At 40.9% G+C, this 22,491-nt stretch overlaps 2 protein-coding genes across 2 annotated transcripts; one reads left to right on the top strand and one right to left on the bottom strand.

Moving 5' to 3' along the window:
• The first annotated feature begins 8,493 nt into the window (after positions 1–8,493).
• tpst1l (tyrosylprotein sulfotransferase 1, like) lies at positions 8,494–14,684 on the top strand. The gene is made up of 4 exons (XM_072445788.1): positions 8,494–8,904; positions 9,560–9,718; positions 10,450–10,703; positions 14,156–14,684. The coding sequence occupies exons 1-4, from the start codon at positions 8,494–8,496 to the stop codon at positions 14,370–14,372; spliced, it is 1,041 nt and encodes a 346-aa protein (XP_072301889.1). The 3' UTR covers positions 14,373–14,684.
• A 2,655-nt stretch (positions 14,685–17,339) lies between these two features.
• Positions 17,340–21,367, bottom strand: tmtops3b (teleost multiple tissue opsin 3b). Its single transcript, XM_072445627.1, has 5 exons — positions 21,020–21,367; positions 19,963–20,131; positions 19,720–19,891; positions 18,697–18,930; positions 17,340–17,543 (listed from the first exon to the last, which is right to left on the bottom strand). Exons 1-5 carry the CDS (start codon positions 21,348–21,350, stop codon positions 17,340–17,342), a joined length of 1,110 nt encoding a protein of 369 aa, XP_072301728.1. The 5' UTR covers positions 21,351–21,367.
• Between the last annotated feature and the right edge of the window lie 1,124 nt (positions 21,368–22,491).

Raw genomic sequence — 22,491 nt, 5'->3', positions numbered from 1 at the left:
ATATGTGCTGTTAGAATTTGTCGAAAGGCAGAGGAAGGAAGTTCTGGAAAGCGTTTCATTTAATGGTGATGCAGTAATTTCCTGTTTTTTTTCACAACTCTGCCAAGTTGATTGTTTGAGACGAATTGCAAGCAAGTTTAAAAGAAGCACAGCGCCCTACTTTGCCAATAAAATGTTTTTGTACCAGATAATAATGTACAGGCATCAATAAGATAAGAGAATGATTTGTTCCGTATGTGGAAGTTACAGTGCTGTGACCTCAAATAACCACAGCCACAGAACAAAAAACTATCAACAAATAAAAGGATTCACAAAGGTTGATTTAAAAATGTGAAAGGAAACTTAAACCTTGGAAGTTCTGCATTACGATATTTCAAATTCTAAATAAAATAACATGCTTTGACAAAAAAAAAAAACTACAAAATGACTAATTATGGGTTGCCTGTTATTTTATGGCTGCACGTGCCTTCATTTTTCATTTATTACAGTATAACTTCACAGTCTGCGTCAGAAGCTGCTAAAATCCCACCAAACCATGTTTTATTACACCCATAAAAGTCTTGCCAGGTCAAGGTTTGAGCGTGAAAACACACAGATAAATTAAATGAGGCGGCTTTAACCTCCACTTACGACCGCGCACGCTGATTGAATCTCCCCCGTGGGCTTTTACCGGGAGCGCACGGATCGATAAGTAAAGTAATTTCATCCTTCCTTGCGTAAATATATCAAGAAGAACGTTCGGTCCAACACTGCGGGTGAAGGGAGATGCCCCCTTTAACGCCTCTGGCCCAATCAGCGCCGCCCATGTAAATGTATGGAGACGTTTCAACCAATCAGCGCTCGCCTTCATCTCCTACTCCGCTCATATCATTTTCCCTTCAGCGATAGAGGTAGCGCACTCTTCGTTTTTAAGTTGTACCTTACGCAAAATGTAGAGATTTCCAACGCAGAAAACGCATCGGACCAAACCGCCAGGCATTTATTGACAGTTTACTCAAATCATACAGATGCGCATCGTGTCGGGAAACCGCTGGTACGTTCATTGTTTTGCTCCAAGAAGGTGATCGTTGTTGGTTTTTTCCTGTGGATTTCTACAAAACGTCGGTGAGTGGACGTGCATTTCGCTTACGTCTTTTTACGCAACAAATGGAAGTCACGCAACCGACTGGCAGAACGCGCAGTCCGATGGCGTGTTTTTCCGTGGTGCTGCTGGTGGTTGTCGGTGGTCGCTGGTCTGTCACGGTTTATTGATTTACGGCGGGGGTCGTTCACCTGGAGCCGCGGTGTCCAGATGTGCGCGGCCGCTGGGCCTTTGCCTCACGGCCACAAATGTGCACTTTTTTACCCCCTGCACCAGTGATTTACAGCCTTTTTGTGTCCAGACAGGGCCACATAAGCTTTGTCTCACCATTATAATAGGTGTTTAGAGGTGTTTAGAGGTGTTAAGAGGTGTTTTAGAGGTGTTTAGAGGTGTTTTAGAGATGTGCAGTGTCGAAACATTGATCATATCGTGAATGTTGTTGAGACTTGAATATCGTGCTTCTCGTTTAGAGTTAAACTTGCAGCTTTCGTGTTGTAAGAGTTTAAACTGATATTTCTTCACGCGTGTGTGTAAATGTACAGTCTATTCACATTGGATACTTAAACCTGAAGTAATGCATTTAACTAATTTCGGTTTAGCAACAAGCGGGACTAAAGCAAGACTAAATCAGGGACAAATCTAGGACTAAAGCAAGACTAAATCAGAGACAAATCTAGGACTAAAGCAAGACTAAATCAGAGACAAATCTAGGACTAAAGCAAGACTAAATCAGAGACAAATCTAGGACTAAAGCAAGACTAAATCAGAGACAAATCTAGGACTAAAGCAAGACTAAACCGGGGACAAATCTAGGACTAAAGCAAGACTAAACCGGGGACAAATCTAGGACTAAAGCAAGACTAAACCGGGGACAAATCTAGGACTAAAGCAAGACTAAATCGGGGACAAATCTAGGACGAAAGCAAGACTATTTCAGGGATAAATCTAGGACTAAAGCAAGACTAAACCAGGGACAAATCGAGGACTAAATCATGGACAAATGTAGGAGAAAAGCAAGACTAAACCAGGGACAAATCTAGGACGAAAGCAAGACTATTTCAGGGATAAATCTAGGACTAAAGCAAGACTAAACCAGGGACAAATCGAGGACTAAATCATGGACAAATGTAGGAGAAAAGCAAGACTAAACCAGGGACAAATCTAGGACTAAAGCAAGATTAAATCGGGGCCAAATCTAGGACTAAAGCAAGACTAAACCGGGGACAAATCTATGACTAGAGCAAGACTAAACCAGGGACAAATCTAGGACTAAAGCAAGACTAAACCAGGGACAAATCTAGAACTAAAGCAAGACTAAACCAGGAACAAATCTAGAACTAAAGCAAGACTAAACCAGGAACAAATCTAGAACTAAAGCAAGACTAAACCAGGAACAAATCTAGGACTAAATCAATCATGGACAAATGTAGGACTAAAGCAAGATTAAACCAGGGACAAAACGTGGACTATTATCATGACGCCTGAATGTCATTTTTGAGATACTCTAAAGTATTGAGATATAATTTTTTGTAAATATCGTCCACCCTTAGTTCCATGATGTTCATTCCTCTACGACTTTATTGTTTGGATGATATTGATATCCCAATCCTCCAAAACATTCTAATGGATGTTAACAGACCCATTTGCATAACTTGTTTTGATGCAAATACTATTCAGTTGTATCTTTTTGGATCTGGGACGTGTGTGCTCCAGGAAACGCTGCCCACACCGTCTCTCTGGACTGGCTTATCGTGCGGGCCTCTTTATTTGCACTAAAGCAGGTTCCTTGTATGATGCGGAAACGTGGTTTAGTGGCACAAGTACAACGTGTATTACCATGTCCACTATAAAGCCTTTCACTCGTTTACAGTCGCAGAGTCTCAAGCTTGTCTAAATCCGAACGAGCTATTTAAGTTTGTATTAATTCATAGTCTTTTTAAAGGGGAACAAAGAATCAGGCCTGACTTTTTCTGTTTTGCAGCAGGTTCCTGTTCAGTTCTATAAGTGAAGCCTTCAGACAGGACAAGTCTGTCTTTGTAAAATGGGTTTCAGAGCTGGTGGTCTTCAGATGACGGGGGGCATCAGTCTGTAGAAAAAGCATCTCTGACCAAAGGTGTTCTTGATGGCGAGCAACATCTGTCAACATTGAAAAAGTGTTTACTTCAAACCAAAATGTTATGTTGTAAATTGACTAATTCTGAAGAAAAATCTATTGGAATTGATGTTTTTTTTTTCATATTAAGCCTCGTATTTACATTAAAAATACTTGTCACGTGTCATAAACTAAAGGGGACATTTTGGTTCGTCTCTCCACCTTATTTCCAGTCCACTCTTGATTATAGAACAACCAAACATTTGTCCTAAACATTTGTTTTTCATTGTATTTAAGCTGTGGTCACATTATTTGCTGCCACCTTCACATTGGCTTAGATATATATTTCAATGTTAAGATAAGATATTCCTTTATTGTCCCACATGGGACAACTGTTAATGTAAAAAAATATGATAGTTACCACAGGGACTATCCCACCAAACAAACATGTTTTTCAAATGATGTCTAATGATGTAAACATAAGAACTTGACTTGTGCACTTTAAAGGGGTTTAAATAGATCAACTATAGGTCAATTCATGTTTTTCGATGACTAAAACAACTTTGGAAATTATTTTATTTTTTTAACCATTAAAAATATAAGAATATTAAATAGTCTACAATCTGTCCAGGGCTTTTTAATCGAAATGTTCACAGCCAATTCTGTCTGTAAAGGAATGAGGTTTGTAGCAGAATTCAGACTTTGGTGAAAAAAATTGTCATTTTTTGTGTTAAAAGCCAGTGATTTAAAGTCCGTCTTGATCATATTAATGAAATTAGGATTGAAAGTCATATTTTCAAAATCATGAGCTAAAATGTGAGTATTCATTTTCATATCAGCCTGCCATATAAACTGCATTTAAATTGTATAGTAGAGCTGCAACAATTAATTGACTTAGACGGTGGTATTGGTAAAGCAGAACATCAGAAAATGGTTGGGTGTGTGCCCCTTCTTAAAGCCCTGTACTTCTGCGCTCCAAGTGGCCTAATCTCTGTTTGGAAACGCATTTGAATCACATGTAAACCTCCCAGGTTTTTTCGCTACCCTTATCCCGGATTAGGACGCACCTTGGGCCTTTCGGGACAGACCCATGTCCTCATTCTGTCTGTTTTTACATGTGGTCTTCTCATCAGAAGCTGTAGCCACACCAGAACACTGTATGGAGCCCCACGTGGCATCCAGATGTTGGGCCCGCGCCACAATCTCTAAACAAGACAAAAAACCATGGAAACGCCTCAAAACCAAGAGCGTTTCCAGTACAGGATTGAGGGTAAAACTGTGAAAGACGTATGGGAGTGTTTGCACATGTCATTAGAAGAATAACGAGGGTCTGCACATGGTCAGAACTGTTCAGGGGGGAAAGTTGTTAATTAAACATTATGAGAAACTTACAAAATGCAGTTGTTTTTAAATGGATTTTAGATAAACAACTTTATTTGGAAAAAAAAAAGAACGTCTAACTGATATTTATATTTTGGCGTGTCCCTTTTCCCCTTCGATGTATTGTCAAGGGCCGCTGCGCACGTTACATTGGCTTTAAAGGCGCACTGCGTAACCATGGAGACGAGCTGCTGGCGTGGCGATGCCGGGTTACAGATCGGGTCTGGTGCAGAGGCAAGTCCACCCATCGCAAGAATGTGTGTAACGTATTTTTGAGCCATAAACGCACTCGTATTACGTTTGATGCCGTAGCGTGAAATATTCCTAGGCAAGGGAATGCGATCTCCATGACGACGAGCATCAGAGGAGTTATGCAGTTGACCTTTTAAACCGAAACGTCTTGATGTGTTCTAAATCGGTTCTGTTGTGGTTTTGAACTGATCTTCTTGACGTTTTTACTTTAAGGATTATTGCGAGGGGAAAAAACATAACTATTATTCACGATTATTGAGACAGTGACATATTTTTTAATTCCAGTTGTCTGACTTGTTACTGTTCAAGTTTATCTGTCAGAAAGTTCAGTTTCGTAAAGCTGCTCAAGATAAATGCGACAAAAACAGATAAGAAAAAAAGTTATTTACATTTAGTTCGTTTTTTTTGGGCTATATATTGAACAAAACTGATTTCGTGTCATGATTTGGAAATTGTGACTATTTAAAGTCTTGAACACGTTTGCACCGTTTTGTTCTGGAGTCCGTTAAGGGGAACGAGCGTGTTTAGTGTCTCGTGCGAAGGGAAATTGAGAAGTTGTGGTCTGGCTGTCTTGGCCGATGGTAATGCGACCGTAAGCCCAAATCGCTTCTGTCGCAGCGCGGTAGAAACTGTCAGGAAGAATACAAACATCTGTTGGAGGTTAAGAGGGATCCACTTTCACTTCATGAAGCCTTTAGTCCTTTCCACTGGCTTCTCACAATCGGCCCCTGATTTCTGGAGCTATAAAATGGGGATATTTTACTAGTATAAGTACTGTAATGTTATTATTGTCCTCCCACTTATGGAAGAGGGTGACTGTCAAAGTTTACCGTATTTTCTGGACTATAAATCGCACCTTTTTTCTCCTATTATGCAATTTTTTTGGCTGGTGCGACTTATACTCCGGTGCGAAATACGGTATATCGATATGGAAAATACGGTATATCGATTTCACATGACTCACAGCATGAGAGTGGGTATGTTTATTAGTTATGTGGGGCACCATCCTGTGTTAAGCATTTAGCAATTCTATAATCAAATATCTAAATGAATTGATCCATTAGAAATGTATTTGCTTGTTAATCTGAAAGTTAGTGAGAACGTAACCGTGACAATGACCGCTTTTTCTGGAAATGAATGAACACCAAAATGTGATTTATGAAGATTCATTAATGGATAAATGTAAATTTGGAATATGCAAATGAGTTAACAGGTAGATCAAGAACAATCATATCTTGTGTCTCTATTTTGTGTGTTAGCGTTAATGTTTGTTCTAAAATGATATTATTGAAATGCATTCATACAACCAGAAGATGGTGGCCTGAGATGGAGGGATGGATTTAGTTGCGTTGTATTGTATCTCTGATTTATAGTTTTAATTAAATGATAATCAATGCATTTAGACTTGTTTTTGTCTGTATCAAGGCAGCTTAAAGGGGGAATCATAAGATGATACAACTACTAAAGTTCAGTCAAGCACCTTTTTTATTAGTTGACTAAGTATATTTATTCGGATTAAAAGGATTTACGTTGACAATGACTGAAGGGAAAATGTGTGGATGAGTTAGCTGGATATTATGGGAGTGAATCACAAGTTTAATCTGTTAAGATTTATAAATTAATGTTTATTTCTCTTCAGACAAATATTTTGGCGCGAGATTCGAAACATTTCAGAGCTTTTGCCAGCACCGACTAATCGATGCACAGGGTTTAGTCGACTACATACAATATTAACATATCCAGTTCAAGAATATGAGATGGTCATGTCCACGCGTATGTTTGGTGTAAGAATGTCACTGTGACCAATTTCTGTTTTGCAATTATTTATAATGATTGACGCCATGACCAGATAATCATTATTCAAATCGTTTGTGACCAGCAATTTGAAACATTCTGAATTATACGAAAAATGAATGTAAACTGATGCAAAAAGCCCATACATTAGGTCTACTTTGTTCATTGACTTGATGTTCAAACCATTATAAAAGTTCATAAACAAATGCATTCTAAATTCTTGAATTGAGGCAACAGGAAACAAAAATGAAGTGTAATGTGAATTCAATAGAGAATTTTGGATTAACCTGAGAATACAGATGTTTTTTGGCAAATAAAAACACTCTGATGGATGTGAGTGAAAACATTTACAAATGCAGTTTATATTAAAGATGTAATGAGGGATTATTATGATAAAGCCTGGGTTTTAGGTTTTACTGGAAAAATATGTACAAAATCAGTTTTATTACCGTCGTCTGTGAACAATTCATAACTAGGAATTTTTTGACTGCAGATCTATTTGCATGTGTATATTATGTTCATATTTATTCTGTATTCACTTATGATGACAGAGCGGTTTAACTGTCAGACAAAAATAAAACTCCAGAATAGTTAATTTTATACATTTTTGTTTATCAGCTCTTTTTTCAGCATTTTCAGATCAAACAAAATGGTAAGTAACTTTGTCGTGCTAGAACAAACTACAGCTAAAGAAGAAATGTTTTACTTCACTATAAATGTTTCTATTTACTATAAAACGACGCTTCAGCCTGAAGGAGGAGTTTTATTCTGACCAGTTCATTTGTCTTTGTAGGAACCATGAGTAAAAGGAGAGACAAGCTCTGGTCGCCTCCTGGACTCGTTGTTCTCGGACTCCAGGCCTGACCGACGACAGATGGGACGGAGCCTGTATTTTAACGGCCCTATCCCGCAATCGTGTTGTCTTTAGCTCGTCCCATGAGAAAGCCCAGTCCGTCTCCTGCGCTTCACGTGCCATAAACCCACAGGTGAGGACTAATGCCTACTTCATTCATTGATCTGAACTTTGAAAGTTTCTTTTGTTTGTTTTATAGAAAATGTGGTTACAACTAACGATTATTTTTAGTCGACTGGTCAAATGATTATTTCTATTGCACATTGAGACTTTTTAAATACATTATCAACCAAATAAAAGTGGAAATATTGTGACTGAAGACTTCAAGATAGAATATTTTCAAAATAAAGTGTTATCATTGATGAAATTCGGAAATTCTTTATTCTTTTTTGACATTTCGAATTGATACCAGTGAATTCTTAATTTTATAAAAAAGGTATTTTCGTATTTCTTTAAGGCCGTGGCTGCAGAGCCGCGGCGCGGTCAAATGGCCCAGCAGTTTCAGGAACCGCGGCACTGCCATATAACTAACCCTGACCCTGACCCTGACCCTGACCCTGACCCTGACCCTGACCCTTAACCCGGCGCGCTCTGAAACGGCGCCGACAAATAGCGCAGCAGTTTCAGGAGCCGCGGCACAAAATAACCATGGCAGTTTCTGCCGCGGCTCTGTAGACACTCCCTTTCTTTAAAAGGTCTGTATTGTCCAGATATTATTAAAAAATACTATCAAAATATGAGATTCCATTTGAGTAGTTTAATCCCTAAATTGTTGAAAAATGTATTATTGAACATTAGTTGAGACAAATTGTGCTTTGTTTAGGTTCCAGTGGTGTCACAAGTAAAGTACAATTAAAGCCGCAAGCGGCTAAAGAATAAAGTCTAAAGAATAAAGTCTAAAGAATAAAGTCTAAAGAATAAAGTCTAAAGAATCGCGCTTCACTTGAGCAGGCGCTTGCCTGGGGAAACGCTGTGCGTCACACGTGTTTTGCCTCCGCAGACCTTCAGACCTTCATGTGTGCCGGCGCCGGACTCTGAACCATGCGCACGAGCAGATCCACGCTGCTCCTGGGCTCGGTGCTCTTCTGCTCCGCCTCTCTTCTATATTTGGGCATGAGCGGCGTCCAGTGCCCGCCAAAGAGCCACCGACACAAATGGATGGAGATGCACCTGAGCCAATCGGCCAGTCAGAATCTGTCCCTGTCCGAACACTTCCCCGAGGACACGCCGCTCATCTTCATCGGAGGGTTTCCACGCAGCGGGACCACTCTGATGCGCGTGATGCTGGACGCTCACAACGCGGTGCGCTGCGGGGAGGAGACCAGGGTGATCCCGCGGCTGCTGGCGATGAGGGCCACGTGGAGCCGCTCTGTGAAGGAGAGGATCCGACTGGACGAGGCCGGAGTCACCGACCAGGTGCTGGACGCAGCCGTGAGGGCCTTTCTGCTCGAGGTGAGGGGTGCCCAGAGCTTTCCGGGGTTTCTCATGGGAATTAGTTTTGTCTGAAATGTGATTGTAGGCGATGGTGTGTCACGGTACAACAATTTCAAACTTTCGATACAAGGAAAAGACTTGATACTATTTACAAGGGGCACAAACGGTTTCCTCTGCGAACCAAACTTTATACGTATTTGCATGAGCTTAATTTTGTGTCTGTGTGTGTGTGTGTGTGTGTGTGAACAACGCAATGTCCTTACAGAACGCAGGATTTTGGCCTCACATATCCTGGAGATCGTATGTAGCAGACGTGTTGTTGTGCCCCTTTCAAAATGGCGGACTCGGGTTGCTATTGTACAAGTTCCCGGATGTGCGAACGCATTGATACCACAATGATGATTAAAAACACTCCTTTTGTACAATTTCTGATCAAAATCGACACCATTTTACAAACATTTATCGATACTTTGAACTGTAGTTTCGATACTTTTGACGACTAGTTCCTTCAGCGATGGGATTTTTAAATGCAGGGCTGTTTGTAGATTTGTGGGATTCTTATGCAAAATGCCTCAGATTCTCCACGGCCTCAATCTGTTAAACCTCTGGAGCAGAAAAAGTCTAAAATGAGCCGTTTCTATACTCAAAAGCTTAAATGTTTCTTGTGTTTCAGGTGATCGTTGGTCACGGAGAGCCCGCGCCTCGTCTCTGTAACAAAGACCCGTTTGCACTTAAGTCCTTGTCCTATTTGTCACACATCTTCCCCAAAGCCAAATTTGTGCTCATGGTCCGAGACGGCAGAGCAGCCGTCCACTCCATGATTTCACGAAAGGTTTGTGTTCCAGAGTAAATCTGTATCAAAGCCCAATGGTTGAAGCGGAATAGAGAAGGCGAGGCGAGCTTTAATGAACCCTTCCACTCATACAGATGCTTTATGTACAATTTACATCTTCAGACTACAATGTTTAGAGTCACAAAAACAAACTTAATCCCAGCTCATCTGTCATAAAAAGTGGGTTATAATACAATAAAAGGGCCTTTTTAAAGGGGATGTATTACTTCTAAACGTGGTATAACTGTTTCCTCGCCAAAACGAAACTAAAAGGTTTTTTTACTGTATTTTCCGGACTATACGTCGCACCTTTTTTCATAGTTTTGGCCGGGGTGCGACTTGTACTTATATACTTACTTATATACTTATACTCCGGAGCGACTTATGTGATGTTATTTGTTATTTTCACACATGCAACCGCATTTCATACTCCAGTGCGACTAATATGGTTTTTTCTTCTCTATTATGCATTTTTTGGCTGGTGCGACTTATATTATCCTGCATTCAACGCTTGAGTGCTTGGACAATTTTTGATTTCACACACCCCCTATTCCCGCCCACATCTCTACTTGATTGGCAACTATTCACAAAATGATGACTCCGAGACCCGACTCTGTGGGTTCAGAAATGCCACGTAGACATTTTTCAACTCCTAAAAAACGCTTATTACAGTTAACAACGACCAGCGCATGCCCCCATTTTAAAGCGTGCGTGTTGTTTTTGTTTCGTAGGTGACCATCTCCGGGTTCGACCTGAGCAGTTACCGAGACTGCCTGACCAAGTGGAGCAGCGCGGTGGAGACCATGGTGAACCAGTGCTCGGCGGCCGGAGACGAGCGCTGCCTGCCGGTGCGCTACGAGGAGCTGGTGCAGCGGCCCGAGCTCGAGATGAGGAAACTGCTGCGCTTCCTGGACCTGCAGTGGGACCGCGCCGTGCTGCACCACGAGGAGCTGATCGGGAAGGCGGGCGGCGTGTCTCTGTCCAAGTGAGTCCCACGCAGAAAAGCGTTTACGTCCGATTCTTTTACTGTCACTTATCTGGCATTTATTACATTTACTGCAAAGAAATAGTTGGCCTGGTTGTGTCCATGGTGATGATTTAAATGCAATACTATAGCGTCTTGATTGAGACATGCCGGTTTCGGACCCTCCACCAGAAAAGTCACATACTGCAACTTTTTAAATAGTGACTTTCACACAAGCATCTGAGTGTCATTTTACATGTTTTTATCATATATAAGTGGATACGTGACATTTTGGAACTCTACATGTGTAACTGATTTTTCAAATAGTCACACACATGTACAGGGATGTGGGCAGGCATAGGGGATGGGTGAAAACGTGAATTTTCGGAGTTCTCCAGCAGGTTTGTCACGAGATCATCTTTTAGTGTTGTGATTATTGTGAGGAAAAACATCACGAATGAACTATTTTTCACGATGACCAACAACCGTGAAATGTTTGTGTCCAGCTTTACGAAACTGATCTCTCTGAAAGGCAAAATAAAATTAAATGTGACAAAAACAGACGGATTAAAAAAAATAATAATTGTGACCTGAATAATCACGATTATCAATTTTAATCGAATAATCTTGACCTCTATGATCACCAGCCTCAGTTGCAGGACATCACATGACTCAAACGTGCATGAATATATAGGAAAACTGCTTTATTATTGTCAAAGGAGATGTTTTTTTGTCAGATACAGTGGACATTTAAAAAACCAAAACCAGGATTATGACTCTTATGATGTGTATTAAATGGTTAGCAAAGTGAAGGTGGTCACTTTTGAATCCACACGTCAGTGGCTCTGATCAGACGTACTTGGGCTTTGAGTTGACTCTCCTACAATCATCGGCACGTTTTCTGTGGATTCTGTTTTCAGATTTTCTAATGAGCTGCAGTCACAAGCAGGATGTGGCAAGAACGCCCGCTGTCTGACACCTTTAGTACTCGCAGCTTCTGCTTCATCGTTGAGTTCCTTTTAGTTCCTTTAGTAGCTGTTTTGAAGTTGACCTACTTCTCAGTAGGTGTTGACTCAGTACTTTTACTTCTACTTGAATAAAATGTGCCCTGATGGAACAGTCCTCCTGAGTAAATGTTTTAGTTGCTCTTTCCCACGATTTTAGATTTGTTTTTTCTTTCTTTCTTTTTACATTTATTATTATTTTACCTGCTCGAGTACGACAACTCTATTCTCAAAACGTATATTGCTTCTAAATAGTTTCTCATTAACTGGAGTAGTATGTTCATCCCAAAAAAATCCTATTACTTTATAAACCATCTCGCTGGTATGTACTTCAGTCACATGAGTTTAAATGGCACATCATTTTCCATTTGCTCTTTTCGTTCCCTCTGCGACCGCTGACACAAAATGGCTCCTGACGCCATCGATGCTGTGATAATTGATCATCTAAAAGCTGCTGTATTTACCCAGGTCGCAGCGTAACAAGGGGAACGAGGCATTTCATTAGTTACACATTTACAGTATGTGAAAATTCATGGCTTAAATATAATGGATGGTAAGAAAATAAAGAGATCTGTAACTTTGGAGAGATCATTCTAGTGTGATTCAGTACTTTTTCTGTTTAAATGTTGCTCAGTTTGATAGATCCCCGGCTCATACACAAACTTTTCTGTTGGTCATTCTGTCGCACTCTGAGTGACAGGTGGATTCACCAATCAGCGAAGAGTGAAGGGAGTTCCCAACATAAATGTATACTGTATAAAGCTACTAAATATTTTATGTTTTTTGTGGAGGTGTGCAAAAATAGAATATGGAGCATTATCGTCTAAAGGGGCTGCACAATATTGGAAATGTTGAAATGTAATACAGCTGTTAAGTGCTGCGATATCGATATTAATGTGATGTTTTAATATACTTTAACAGAATTATACCAGTACAACAAAATCAAAACTTAACAAAGACAAAACTGGACTTAATCGAGGCTAATTTAGACTAGAAAATTAAAATCATTCATGAAAATCGACCTTTTTCATTTAAAAATCCATCTGAGGACCTTTTTATGTTATGGCAGTATTTTAATTTTCTTTTTGACACATTCATGTCAGGTATATCACAACTAAAATGTGCATGCCTTAGTATAATCAGAAAAACAGGTTAACATTGACAAAACATAGATTAAATCGAGGCTAATTTATTTAAATGTGCTGTTTTGATTTAAAACGCACATTTGTCATATAAGAATAGTAAATTAAGAAAGTTATATAATTGTAAATGATAAAACGAGCCAGTCTAAGAGGGTTAAAAGCTTGGGTGTACTACCTTAATTAAATAGAGAAGATAAACGCGTATTAAGGCCATATGTAAATTAGTGGAAGAGTGTTTTGTGTGAGGAGAAGATGGATTTATGCCTTTTTTAGACAGAACTCATAACTGCACGACCGACTGAACTGTCCTTTAGCTTTACTCACTCATCGAACGGTTTCTAAAGTCACGGCCTGATTTGAAACTAATGTCTCAAAATCATGCAGTGCCAAGTACAGGATTTATGTGTTTAACTGATTCAAATATAACGATCACTTTCCTGATCTAATCCCTGGGCTTTACTGGGATCTGAGCCATAAAGCGAATTATGGAGGAAAGATGAGTGTCCCTGGCACATACAGGCTTAGAGGATTTAGGCCACTGTTAATATCATGGGTTTGAGGCCTGTGGATGAATACTTCTGTTTAAGCTGTAAGAAATGAACTGTAAATGGTTGTTTTGTGTGTATTTGATTAATTATTTGATTGATTAAATTGATCACAAAGCGCTAATACACTTAGAATTAAACTGGTATAAGGCAAAACCTAGTGGATGAAAACGACTGCATTTATACTTCACAAAGAATAAAACTCATTCCAGTCTCAGGCCTGGATAACCAAAAGGTCACTTTGAGTAAATGTGGATTCATTGCACATTCATTGCACGTTGTGCATCTTTGCTTGATTGGAAAAGTTGCTCATGAATTGTACTTTTAGAGAAGTCCTACTTTCATGCGTTCGTTCTCTTCATTTTAAGCGCCCCACCTTTTTTTCTTAGCACATCATTAATCAAAATGTCAATTAGGTTTTACATACCGTAATTGAGATAAAAAAAATAATTGTGTGCATAATTCAGCAGCCGTACAATGCATTTTAGGAACGAAAAAATAATTGTGACACTTTTAGAAGCAAAAATCGAGATATATATATATATATATTAACTCATCATTCAGAAAGCTGGTCACATTTCAGAAAATGAACTGTATTTGACTGAAAAACCATGAAATCCCCATTTTATTTTTCTCATGTCAATAATTGTGAATAAAAAGTTTCTTCTCACCATCATCCAAACACTTAATAATGACAGAATTAAACACTAAATGCCTCTACAATCTTTATTTCCACTCTTTTGCCCTGTGCCTAACCGCCGCGCCCCTCTTGTGCCTCGCAGGGTGGAGCGCTCCACGGATCAGGTGGTGAAGCCGGTGAACACGGACGCGCTCTCCAAGTGGGTGGGGAACATCCCGTCGGACGTCCTGAGCGACATGGCTGAAATCGCCCCCATGCTCTCGCGTTTAGGCTACGACCCTCACGCCAACCCTCCCGACTACAGCCGCCCCGAGTCGCTGCCCCTCTACAACCTGTCCCGCACCAGACCCACGCACTGAGGAGGGAGAGGCTTTGCCACGGCCGTTCTTCCACCAACAGTATTACGTTATGTCCATGAAATTACGTTCGTAAATCGTAGCTTATCGGTCCAACTTGAATGTGAACGTGTCAAATCTTCACTAACGCAGCAGCACCGGAGCAAGTGTCTCCAGCGACGCATAATGACTGTATATTTTTGAAAACGTGTTTATTTTCTTAATAAATTATTTTGATGTCAGAAGCATTGAAATGTTGAACCACGTTGTTTACCCAAGACGACTCCTTAAGAATGATGTATATTGATAAAAGATGATTAAAGAGTCTGAATGTCACTGATACGTGTTGATTCTTTCTAGGAAAATGACAACAAAACACAGAAAAGTGTATTAAAATGACATGGAAACGGACAGAGAACATGGTGTGAAGCAGGCAGTGCTAAGCAACTGCGCCCTCTTGTGGGGAAAAGATGAGTAAATATTAATCGGAATGAGAAAATGTTTACTGCCATTGTCAATGAACACAGTTTGCAAACATAGGAACTTATGACTAGGGCTGTGCTAAATATATTGGTATCGTGGTGGACTTCTTTGCAATATGTGTAGAGATGCGCAGAGATGCGTATTGTGATACACTAAAAACAACAAAGTCATTAGAAATGGCAGAGTTACACTATTGAACCTACAGACTGCTGAAACAAGGCTGAATCTGAAGAGCTGAACATGTGACTTAAACAGTAGGACAGTTGTTTTCTGATATTGAGGACATTGTGAAAATGAGATTATATTGCCTTTTGTTCTACTTAATCAAAACATAATTTTAGTAAACTTTTAAGACTGTTTTTTTAGGGATTGTGAATCAAGACACGTATGATATCAAGTTCCTTGTATCGGGATTCGTATCGTATCGTGGACCCTGTATCGGTATACGTATTGTATCGTGCGGTACAAGGCAATACCCAGTCCTACTTGTCACGGCGTTAAGGTGCAACATAAAACAATGAATAATACAATAATAGCAATGTCTATAGAGTCAAATATGGCATGCATAAATTAATAAAATAAGGTTAAACATGAACTTGTCTCTGTATGTACACCGAGATTTACTCAAAAATATACAGATGGTCGGAAATAGTGCAGAAAGTGAACAGTGGGTGAATAGTATTGGTTGAATAATTGTTAAAGTGGCAGGTGTTTAGAAGTGTTCATTGGTCCAACGACAGAGGGAAAGAAACTTCTTATGGCCTGAGGGGAGTGGCCTCCTGTCTGAGGGGAGTGGCCTCCTGCCTGAGGGGAGTGGCCTCCTGTCTGAGGGGAGTGGCCTCCTGCCTGAGGGGAGTGGCCTCCTGTCTGAGGGGAGTGGTCTCCTGCCTGGGTTGAGTGGCTCAAATAGTCCGTGTCCAGGGTGAGAAGGGTCGGCTGTGATCCGACCTGCTCGTCCCAGAGCCCTGGAGACGTTCAGGTCCTGTAGAGATGGAAGTCTGCAGCCGATCCCCTTCTCAGCAGAGCACACAATGCGCTGTAGTCTCTGTTTGTCCCTGGCTGTGGCTCCAGTGAACCACACGGTGATGGAGGAGGTGAGGATGGACTCAATGATGGTCGTGTAGAACTGCACCATCATCTGCACTGACAGCTTGACTTTCCTCAGCTGCTGCAGGAAGCTGGGCCTTCTTGATGAGGGAGCTGATGGTGAGGTCCCACTTGAGGTCTCGGGTGATGGTGGTGCTAAGAAAGTGGAGTCCACTGTGGTAATGGAGGAGTCTGTGATGATAGTGAGGGGGGACTGGGGGGTTGAGACTTTCCTGAAGTCCACGATCATTTCCACTGTCTTCTGGGCGTTGAACTCCAGGTTGTTACCGCTGCACCAGAACACCAGCCGGTCCATGAATGAACAATCTTTCTACAGACTTGTTCAAATGCAGTTCTTTGTATGTTCAAAGTCATCAAAGTTACAATATTTAAGGCAATTTATATTACGTTTGTGAACAAATGAGTCCAGAAAGGAGGCAAAAGTGAAGTGGAACATAATGTGATTTTGATACAGAAACTGAGAAACCTCTGAAAATCACAAAATATGACGAATCAAGTTGACGGTGTAATCCCTCATTCGTCCAGGCGTGTTCCATAGTAGAAAAAGCTTCAGTTGTAGTCATCTGGACTCAGTTTGAAAAAATAGACGTTTCGACTCTCATCCAAGAGTCATTGTCAATAACAGAATTTAGGTCGAGAACTCCGATATTAATACTGTTCTGTGGTAAGACCCGCCCATTGGGAGGAGCCTTCCTGAAGTAGAAAGAGTTGTTTGTTTCAACAGAAACTCCCCCTTGTATCTACCGAGCTAGCCTATTCAGAATCTTAATGGGCTATTAGAAACCTCTTTCTACTTCAGGAAGGCTCCTCCCAATGGGCGGGTCTTACCACAGAACAGTATTAATATCGGAGTTCTCGACCTAAATTCTGTTATTGACAATGACTCTTGGATGAGAGTCGAAACGTCTATTTTTTCAAACTGAGTCCAGATGACTACAACTGAAGCTTTTTCTACTACGAATCAAGTTGAGTTTTTTAAATTAAAACCACATCACACACGAGCGATATTAGAGCCTGTTTCAAAGACATTTACAACTGTACATTATGTGTTTATTATTATTATTGCGTAAAGACAAATACTTACAGAAATGTTGACCCACAATAGTTGTATTTACAGACATATGATACAGACATATACTTTAAGACAAATATACTTTTTAGGAAGCTCAAATACAACTTAATACCAGAAATTAGTATAATTTTTGCAATCCTTGTAAAAGAAAAGCAAACTGGTTGGTATTTCTACGGGAAATTCCAAATTGCTGCATATTTTTTTTGTTAAGCTCCAAACTTAGCATTTTGACCTGATCTTGGTTGATTTTTCAAAGTTGTGTTGTCGTAATTTTGCCTCCATTTGCCACATTGCGATGACAGAACATTTTGAAGGCTCTAGTGATGAATCTATTGTCCACATTTGCAGTTGCCCATTGTGCTTGTTGCTGCTTGTGTCTGTGGCTGGGGAGTGGACGTGTGTGGAGCCTGGTCCACTGAGCGCACCTCAGGGGGGTAAAGCCACGCCCCTCGGCAGGTGGGGAGCGACTGGTGGTCCGGGGTGGGCACGGCCTCCGAGGTCCAGCTGAATATGTGCCGAAAACATCTGTAGAACTGGGAGACAAAAGGGTTTATCGTATTTATTTATGGTTGCATTGTGCCGTCGAAACAGGACAAAATATTGATCACTTTTCTTAAAATTACAATATCTTTGCGTTTATTGTCTATTTTACAGCTGATGGTGGTTTCTTTGGAATGCACACTCTTATTAGTTCATATCTTTTTATTATATTGACTCAATTTAAAGCCTTTGAGATCAAATTCAAATAAATAATGAATATAAAAAATGTACTTAAATAGTGAAAAGTAAGAAAAGGGTGTCGAACATGCTCAATATAATCCCTCAAATCACATGAAAACTACCTCTACGTTTCAGTCCAGTCAAAAAATGTAGGGAAGTAAATAGTAAAGTAAAAAGTAAAATACAGGTACCTGCTCTCAAATGTGAAGTAAAAGTGAATGTATCTGCTGTAAAAATGACCCACAGGTTCACTTTTTTCTAATTATGACTTAATCTGGTAGAATGGCACCTGTGGTAATTAGTCATCAGAGTTTTACTTCTGTTAAGTTGCAGTTTGTGAAGACATTTTGAGGAATAAAAGTACAAAAATACAGTAAGTAATGCTAAAACTGGATCTCTCTGTGATGTCATCAATGTGTGACGTGCCATTCAAAACCATGGATGTACAAAACACAGACACACTTTTTTGACAAATGATCATTCAACATAATAAAGGTGTTGCATGGTATTACTGTTTGTCAAATCATAACTATGTGTAATTTGCATATGGATTTTGGCTCTTGTTTACAGTAGGGTTGCTAGGAAACAATTGTGGAATTACCTCTACCTGTGTCCAATTTGCTGCCCATTTCCATTTTTCATTTAGGAAGTACAATTATAAACTTTGCAAACATTGTCAAACTGGGGACAAATGGGCAAAATGTTTAGTAAAAGCTTCAACATAATTGTGTTCCATATTTTTGTGATATGTGTATTCTAACCTGTCATATAGACTTTCGGTACTTTTACTTTAATACTGTGTAACGTTCAACCAAGGCCCTATTGCATTGTTTAGTTCTAGAGTCTGTTTTCTTTTCAGTGATCATGGAAAAAAGTATAAATTGGGTTGAAACATCTTCTGTCGCTTCCAAACTGTGAACGTAGCGTCAGATGTAGCGTCTTAACTGCAGAGTGACCGTGCGTTACCTGTTTGTTGAGCAGAACGTAAATGACCGGGTTCAGGACAGTGCTGGTCTTGGCCAACAGAGCGGGCACCAGACTGGCCACGGGGGGCACCGCTCCGGGACGTCCGAAAGAGGAGAGCATGGCCACCACGCCGTACGGCAGCCAGCACACCAGGTAACCCGTCACCATGGAGACCACCATCAGGAGCACGCGGGACTCCCTTTGCTCCGCCGAGGACTGGTTCAACCGCGGGACCTGAGTCACACACACAGCAGGGGTTTTGTGCTAAATCTGCAGTGGGACGTGTCGGGCTGTGTAAGTAAGTACAGTTAATAAAATACTAACGGACAACAATAATAAAATACTAACGGACAACAATAATAAAATACTAACGGACAACAATAATAAAATACTAACGGACAACAATAATAAAATACTAACGGACAACAATAATAAAATACTAACGGACAACAAAAATAAAATACTAACGGACAACAATAATAAAATACTAACGGACAACAATAATAAAATACAAACAGTAATGGCAAGAAGAAGAATCATAAAAGTCATATTTAAAAACAGGTGGGATGGACGTGATTAAAGCTTATAAAAACGTATAATTTTAAATGTTTAGCCCTGACAACACAGACTATACCATTACATCCCAACCCAGAAAGACTGTCTTTTATTTAAATTTCTTTGCAAGGAGCATTTATCTTAATCTGTTTTCGATGTTAACAAAAATAATAATGGTGGGACATTCTTTAAATCACTGGGACGAGGGACGAGGGCCTAAATGGCAGTGCAGGACAACCTGCAGAGGGACAGATGGTCACCCTATTCTGAAGGTATAAGTGTAATCGTTTATTCTCCATGAAGAGGCCCAGGACGGGTCAAATGCCTCTGGGGCGAGTTGTCAGGAGAAGTGGGCACTTGGGAACCATCTCCAAAACTTGATTTAGGAAAAGGGCGACCCCACACAGAGGCCACATCCAGGGTCAGACTGGGCACAGACCGGGCACAGACCCGGTACAGACCGAGTACCTGCTTTGTGACGGTGCGCACGGCCATGATGATCCTCCCGTAGCAGAAGAGCATGAGCAGCAGCGGCAGCAGCAGGCAGAAGATGAACAGACAGCTCACATAGGAGCGCGCTGTGGGTGACTGCCTGTTCCACTGAACCGAGCAGGTCGTCCCGGGACCCTCTGGACCGTAACTAATCCCAAAGACACAAAGTTCAAAATGTTACTACGGTGTTAGCCTTGCGGTGCTGGTGCTGGTGCTGACCTGCTCCAGCCCAGCAGCGGGGGCAGGGTCCAGGCCAGAGAGTAAACCCAGGAGGCGGCCACGGCGGAACGAGCCCGTCCGAACTGAGAGGAGTCTGATGGGACGGTGTGGAGAACTGCAGAGTAACGTTCAAAGGAGAGCAGCGACAGAGAGACCAGCGACACTATACCTGAAACACGAGAGTGACACGTCAGGAGGGTCTGTCCCGTGATGAGGGGGTGGAATATGGACATAGTCTGAAGTTAATGGAGCAGGACCAAACTGTTGTCTTATTACACTTTATTATTATTCATATTGTAGTGGTTTATAGACCTAAACACTGACTGTCTTGTGTTTTGATACACTTTTTCCTTGTGTTTTTTTCTAATTGTCATGACAATATTTACTTTGTAGATGATGACTGAAGGAGTCAAAACTATGAACACGGAATGTAACATAAACTGAGAGATGCGAAATAACAATAATAATTAGATTAGTAAAAATAGCCATCTTTTCTCTTTCCACTTCTGAACCCTGACAAATCTCAGCTTTTTGGCGAATTCGTGATAAGCTCAGTCCAAGGGTTTGAATAACTGTCAACAAAGAAAGGGGTGCATATACTTGAATCTAACATTTTTATTCTTGCTTCATATATTTGATGTATTCAGTTAGGCCCATATCTACAATATAGATAGTCATAGACATTAAAAAAGGTGTCCAACTGTAGAGACTGGTAGTGCATAAGCGAGGGATCAAATTAAGCCCTGATTGAGCTAAGAGAAAGTATACATTTGTCTGTGTAGTAATAACTAATGCACATATGGAGATGTCATATGTTTAAAGTGCGGTGATGCCCCAAGCAGGGCCTGACAAGCAGGGGCCCATAGGCTTGTTAAGCATTCATTAAAATATTAATCAGAGGCATTTGCATTGCTTTTTCCCTACATTTTAAATAGGCTCTATTAGAATAGAAAGGCAGAAGAAGTCTTACACACGGGTAAAGTTAGGGGCCAAATGAAGATCCGGCTCTTGTTGCTTATGATTATATTCTGCCCCACACAAAGTCTATATACCATACCGAAGAGCGCGTTGGAGAAGCCGTACCAGCGGCAGCCGTAGATGCCCGTGAGCCACCGGCCGCGCACGCTGGCGGCGAAGCTCATGGGGGTCCCGAAGATGCACACGAGCATGTCACTGGCGCTGATGTTGATCAGGAGCAGGTTCACGGGGGTCCGGAGCACGCGGTACCGCGAGAAAACCAGCAACGCCACGAAGTTCCCCACAAAGCCCAGGACGAAGATGAACCCGAGGGCCACGGCCACAGCGGTGTGCGCCGCCCGGCTCAGCGCCTCTTCTCCGGCCGCCGCGGGCTCCGACAGCGCGCTCAGGTTCTGCTCCGGGCCGGGCATCAGGACGGATCCATGTCGGACACAATCGATCTGTCTCTATCGCACCAGTTTGTCTCAGTTTGTCCCGGTGAGTTTCTTTGAGGGGCTTCACTCTGGAAGGAAGGACCAGTTTGTCCAGGCGCCCCGCAGAGAGAGGGGCGGGGGCACGGCCCTTCAAGAGTCTGACTTAAGGGCCCTTGACTTTTACAGGCAGAATAAGAAAAGTGACATGTTTTTGAGGGACTGAAATGTGCCACTGATACAAGACATTTTTTATTTTTATTTTTTACAACCAATATTTAAAACTATAAAGATACGTTAACTTCATCAGGGGCCAGGGCCTTTTAATGGAGACTTTGTAAAAAGAGCTGAAAGACCGCAGCACTCGAGAAGAACAAACAAACAAACAAACATAAAAAAACGTAATTAAAATCATGTCATAGCCCATTAATTAATTGACATAACACAGCATTACTTCGACTTCTCTAAACTTACTGTCGAATGATGTAACCACAAAATCCCCAAACTCTTTTTAAGAATTGGGTTTTATGTTTCCTTCCGCGCAGATTGTGATCCAAAAAACAGAGCCAGCATATCAATAATTCAAGTTATCTGAGAAGGCGCCAGAGGCACTAACCAAGACTGTTTTATGTTCAAAGATGTTCAAAGAGGAAAAAATTAATACAGTGAATTGTTTTGTTTGGCTAAATGGATAATGCTGTAATTTAATTGAATGCAATGGCAATCGTCTGTTTTCACTGTATTCTTCGTGTCCTTGAGTTGGACAAAGGAGTATGTGGAGCTGAACGCTGACCCAAATCCTTATTGTCAAGTTGATGTGGTTCAAACTTTGCACAAAAAACTCCTCACAGCTCTTTTGTGTGGCTTTGGCAGGAGGTGACAATTTCCCACTGCTCATAATTGATAATTAAGTGTAAACATCACTGGCCAATCAGATTTCAGTTTAAATGAATGTGTTTGTGCAGTTTTGCAGAGGCCAAATATAACATTGTTGTTTACTTCTATTGCTGCTGTTTGGCGCCATTGATTCACCAAATATAGGCTTTAGTTTGCTTTAATTACATTTCAAATACTAAATAAAATCAATAAAATTATATCATGAAATCATTTTGCAACTCCAGTTCAGTATTTTGGATCCTGC

Source organism: Eucyclogobius newberryi, unplaced genomic scaffold, assembly GCF_026437365.1.
Source record: "Eucyclogobius newberryi isolate DKJ021-1_F unplaced genomic scaffold, fEucNew1.0.hap1 SCAF_15, whole genome shotgun sequence".
NCBI classification, from domain to species: domain Eukaryota; kingdom Metazoa; phylum Chordata; class Actinopteri; order Gobiiformes; family Gobiidae; genus Eucyclogobius; species Eucyclogobius newberryi.
The sequence above is the reverse complement of the archived record's forward strand: the minus strand, read 5'-3'. Positions and strand labels throughout refer to the sequence as shown.

Excerpts from the sequence above, each read along its gene's own strand:
- tpst1l (XM_072445788.1), top strand. The coding sequence starts at position 8,494 with ATGCGCACGAGCAGATCCACGCTGCTCCTGGGCTCGGTGCTCTTCTGC. Across the intron at positions 8,905-9,559 it reads TGAGGGCCTTTCTGCTCGAG|GTGATCGTTGGTCACGGAGA; the intron begins GTGAGGGGTGCC and ends CTTGTGTTTCAG. Across the intron at positions 9,719-10,449 it reads ACTCCATGATTTCACGAAAG|GTGACCATCTCCGGGTTCGA; the intron begins GTTTGTGTTCCA and ends TTTGTTTCGTAG.
- tmtops3b (XM_072445627.1), bottom strand. The coding sequence starts at position 21,350 with ATGCCCGGCCCGGAGCAGAACCTGAGCGCGCTGTCGGAGCCCGCGGCG. Across the intron at positions 19,892-19,962 it reads CCGCTGCTGGGCTGGAGCAG|TTACGGTCCAGAGGGTCCCG; the intron begins GTCAGCACCAGC and ends CTTTGGGATTAG. Across the intron at positions 18,931-19,719 it reads TGCGCACCGTCACAAAGCAG|GTCCCGCGGTTGAACCAGTC; the intron begins GTACTCGGTCTG and ends TGTGTGACTCAG.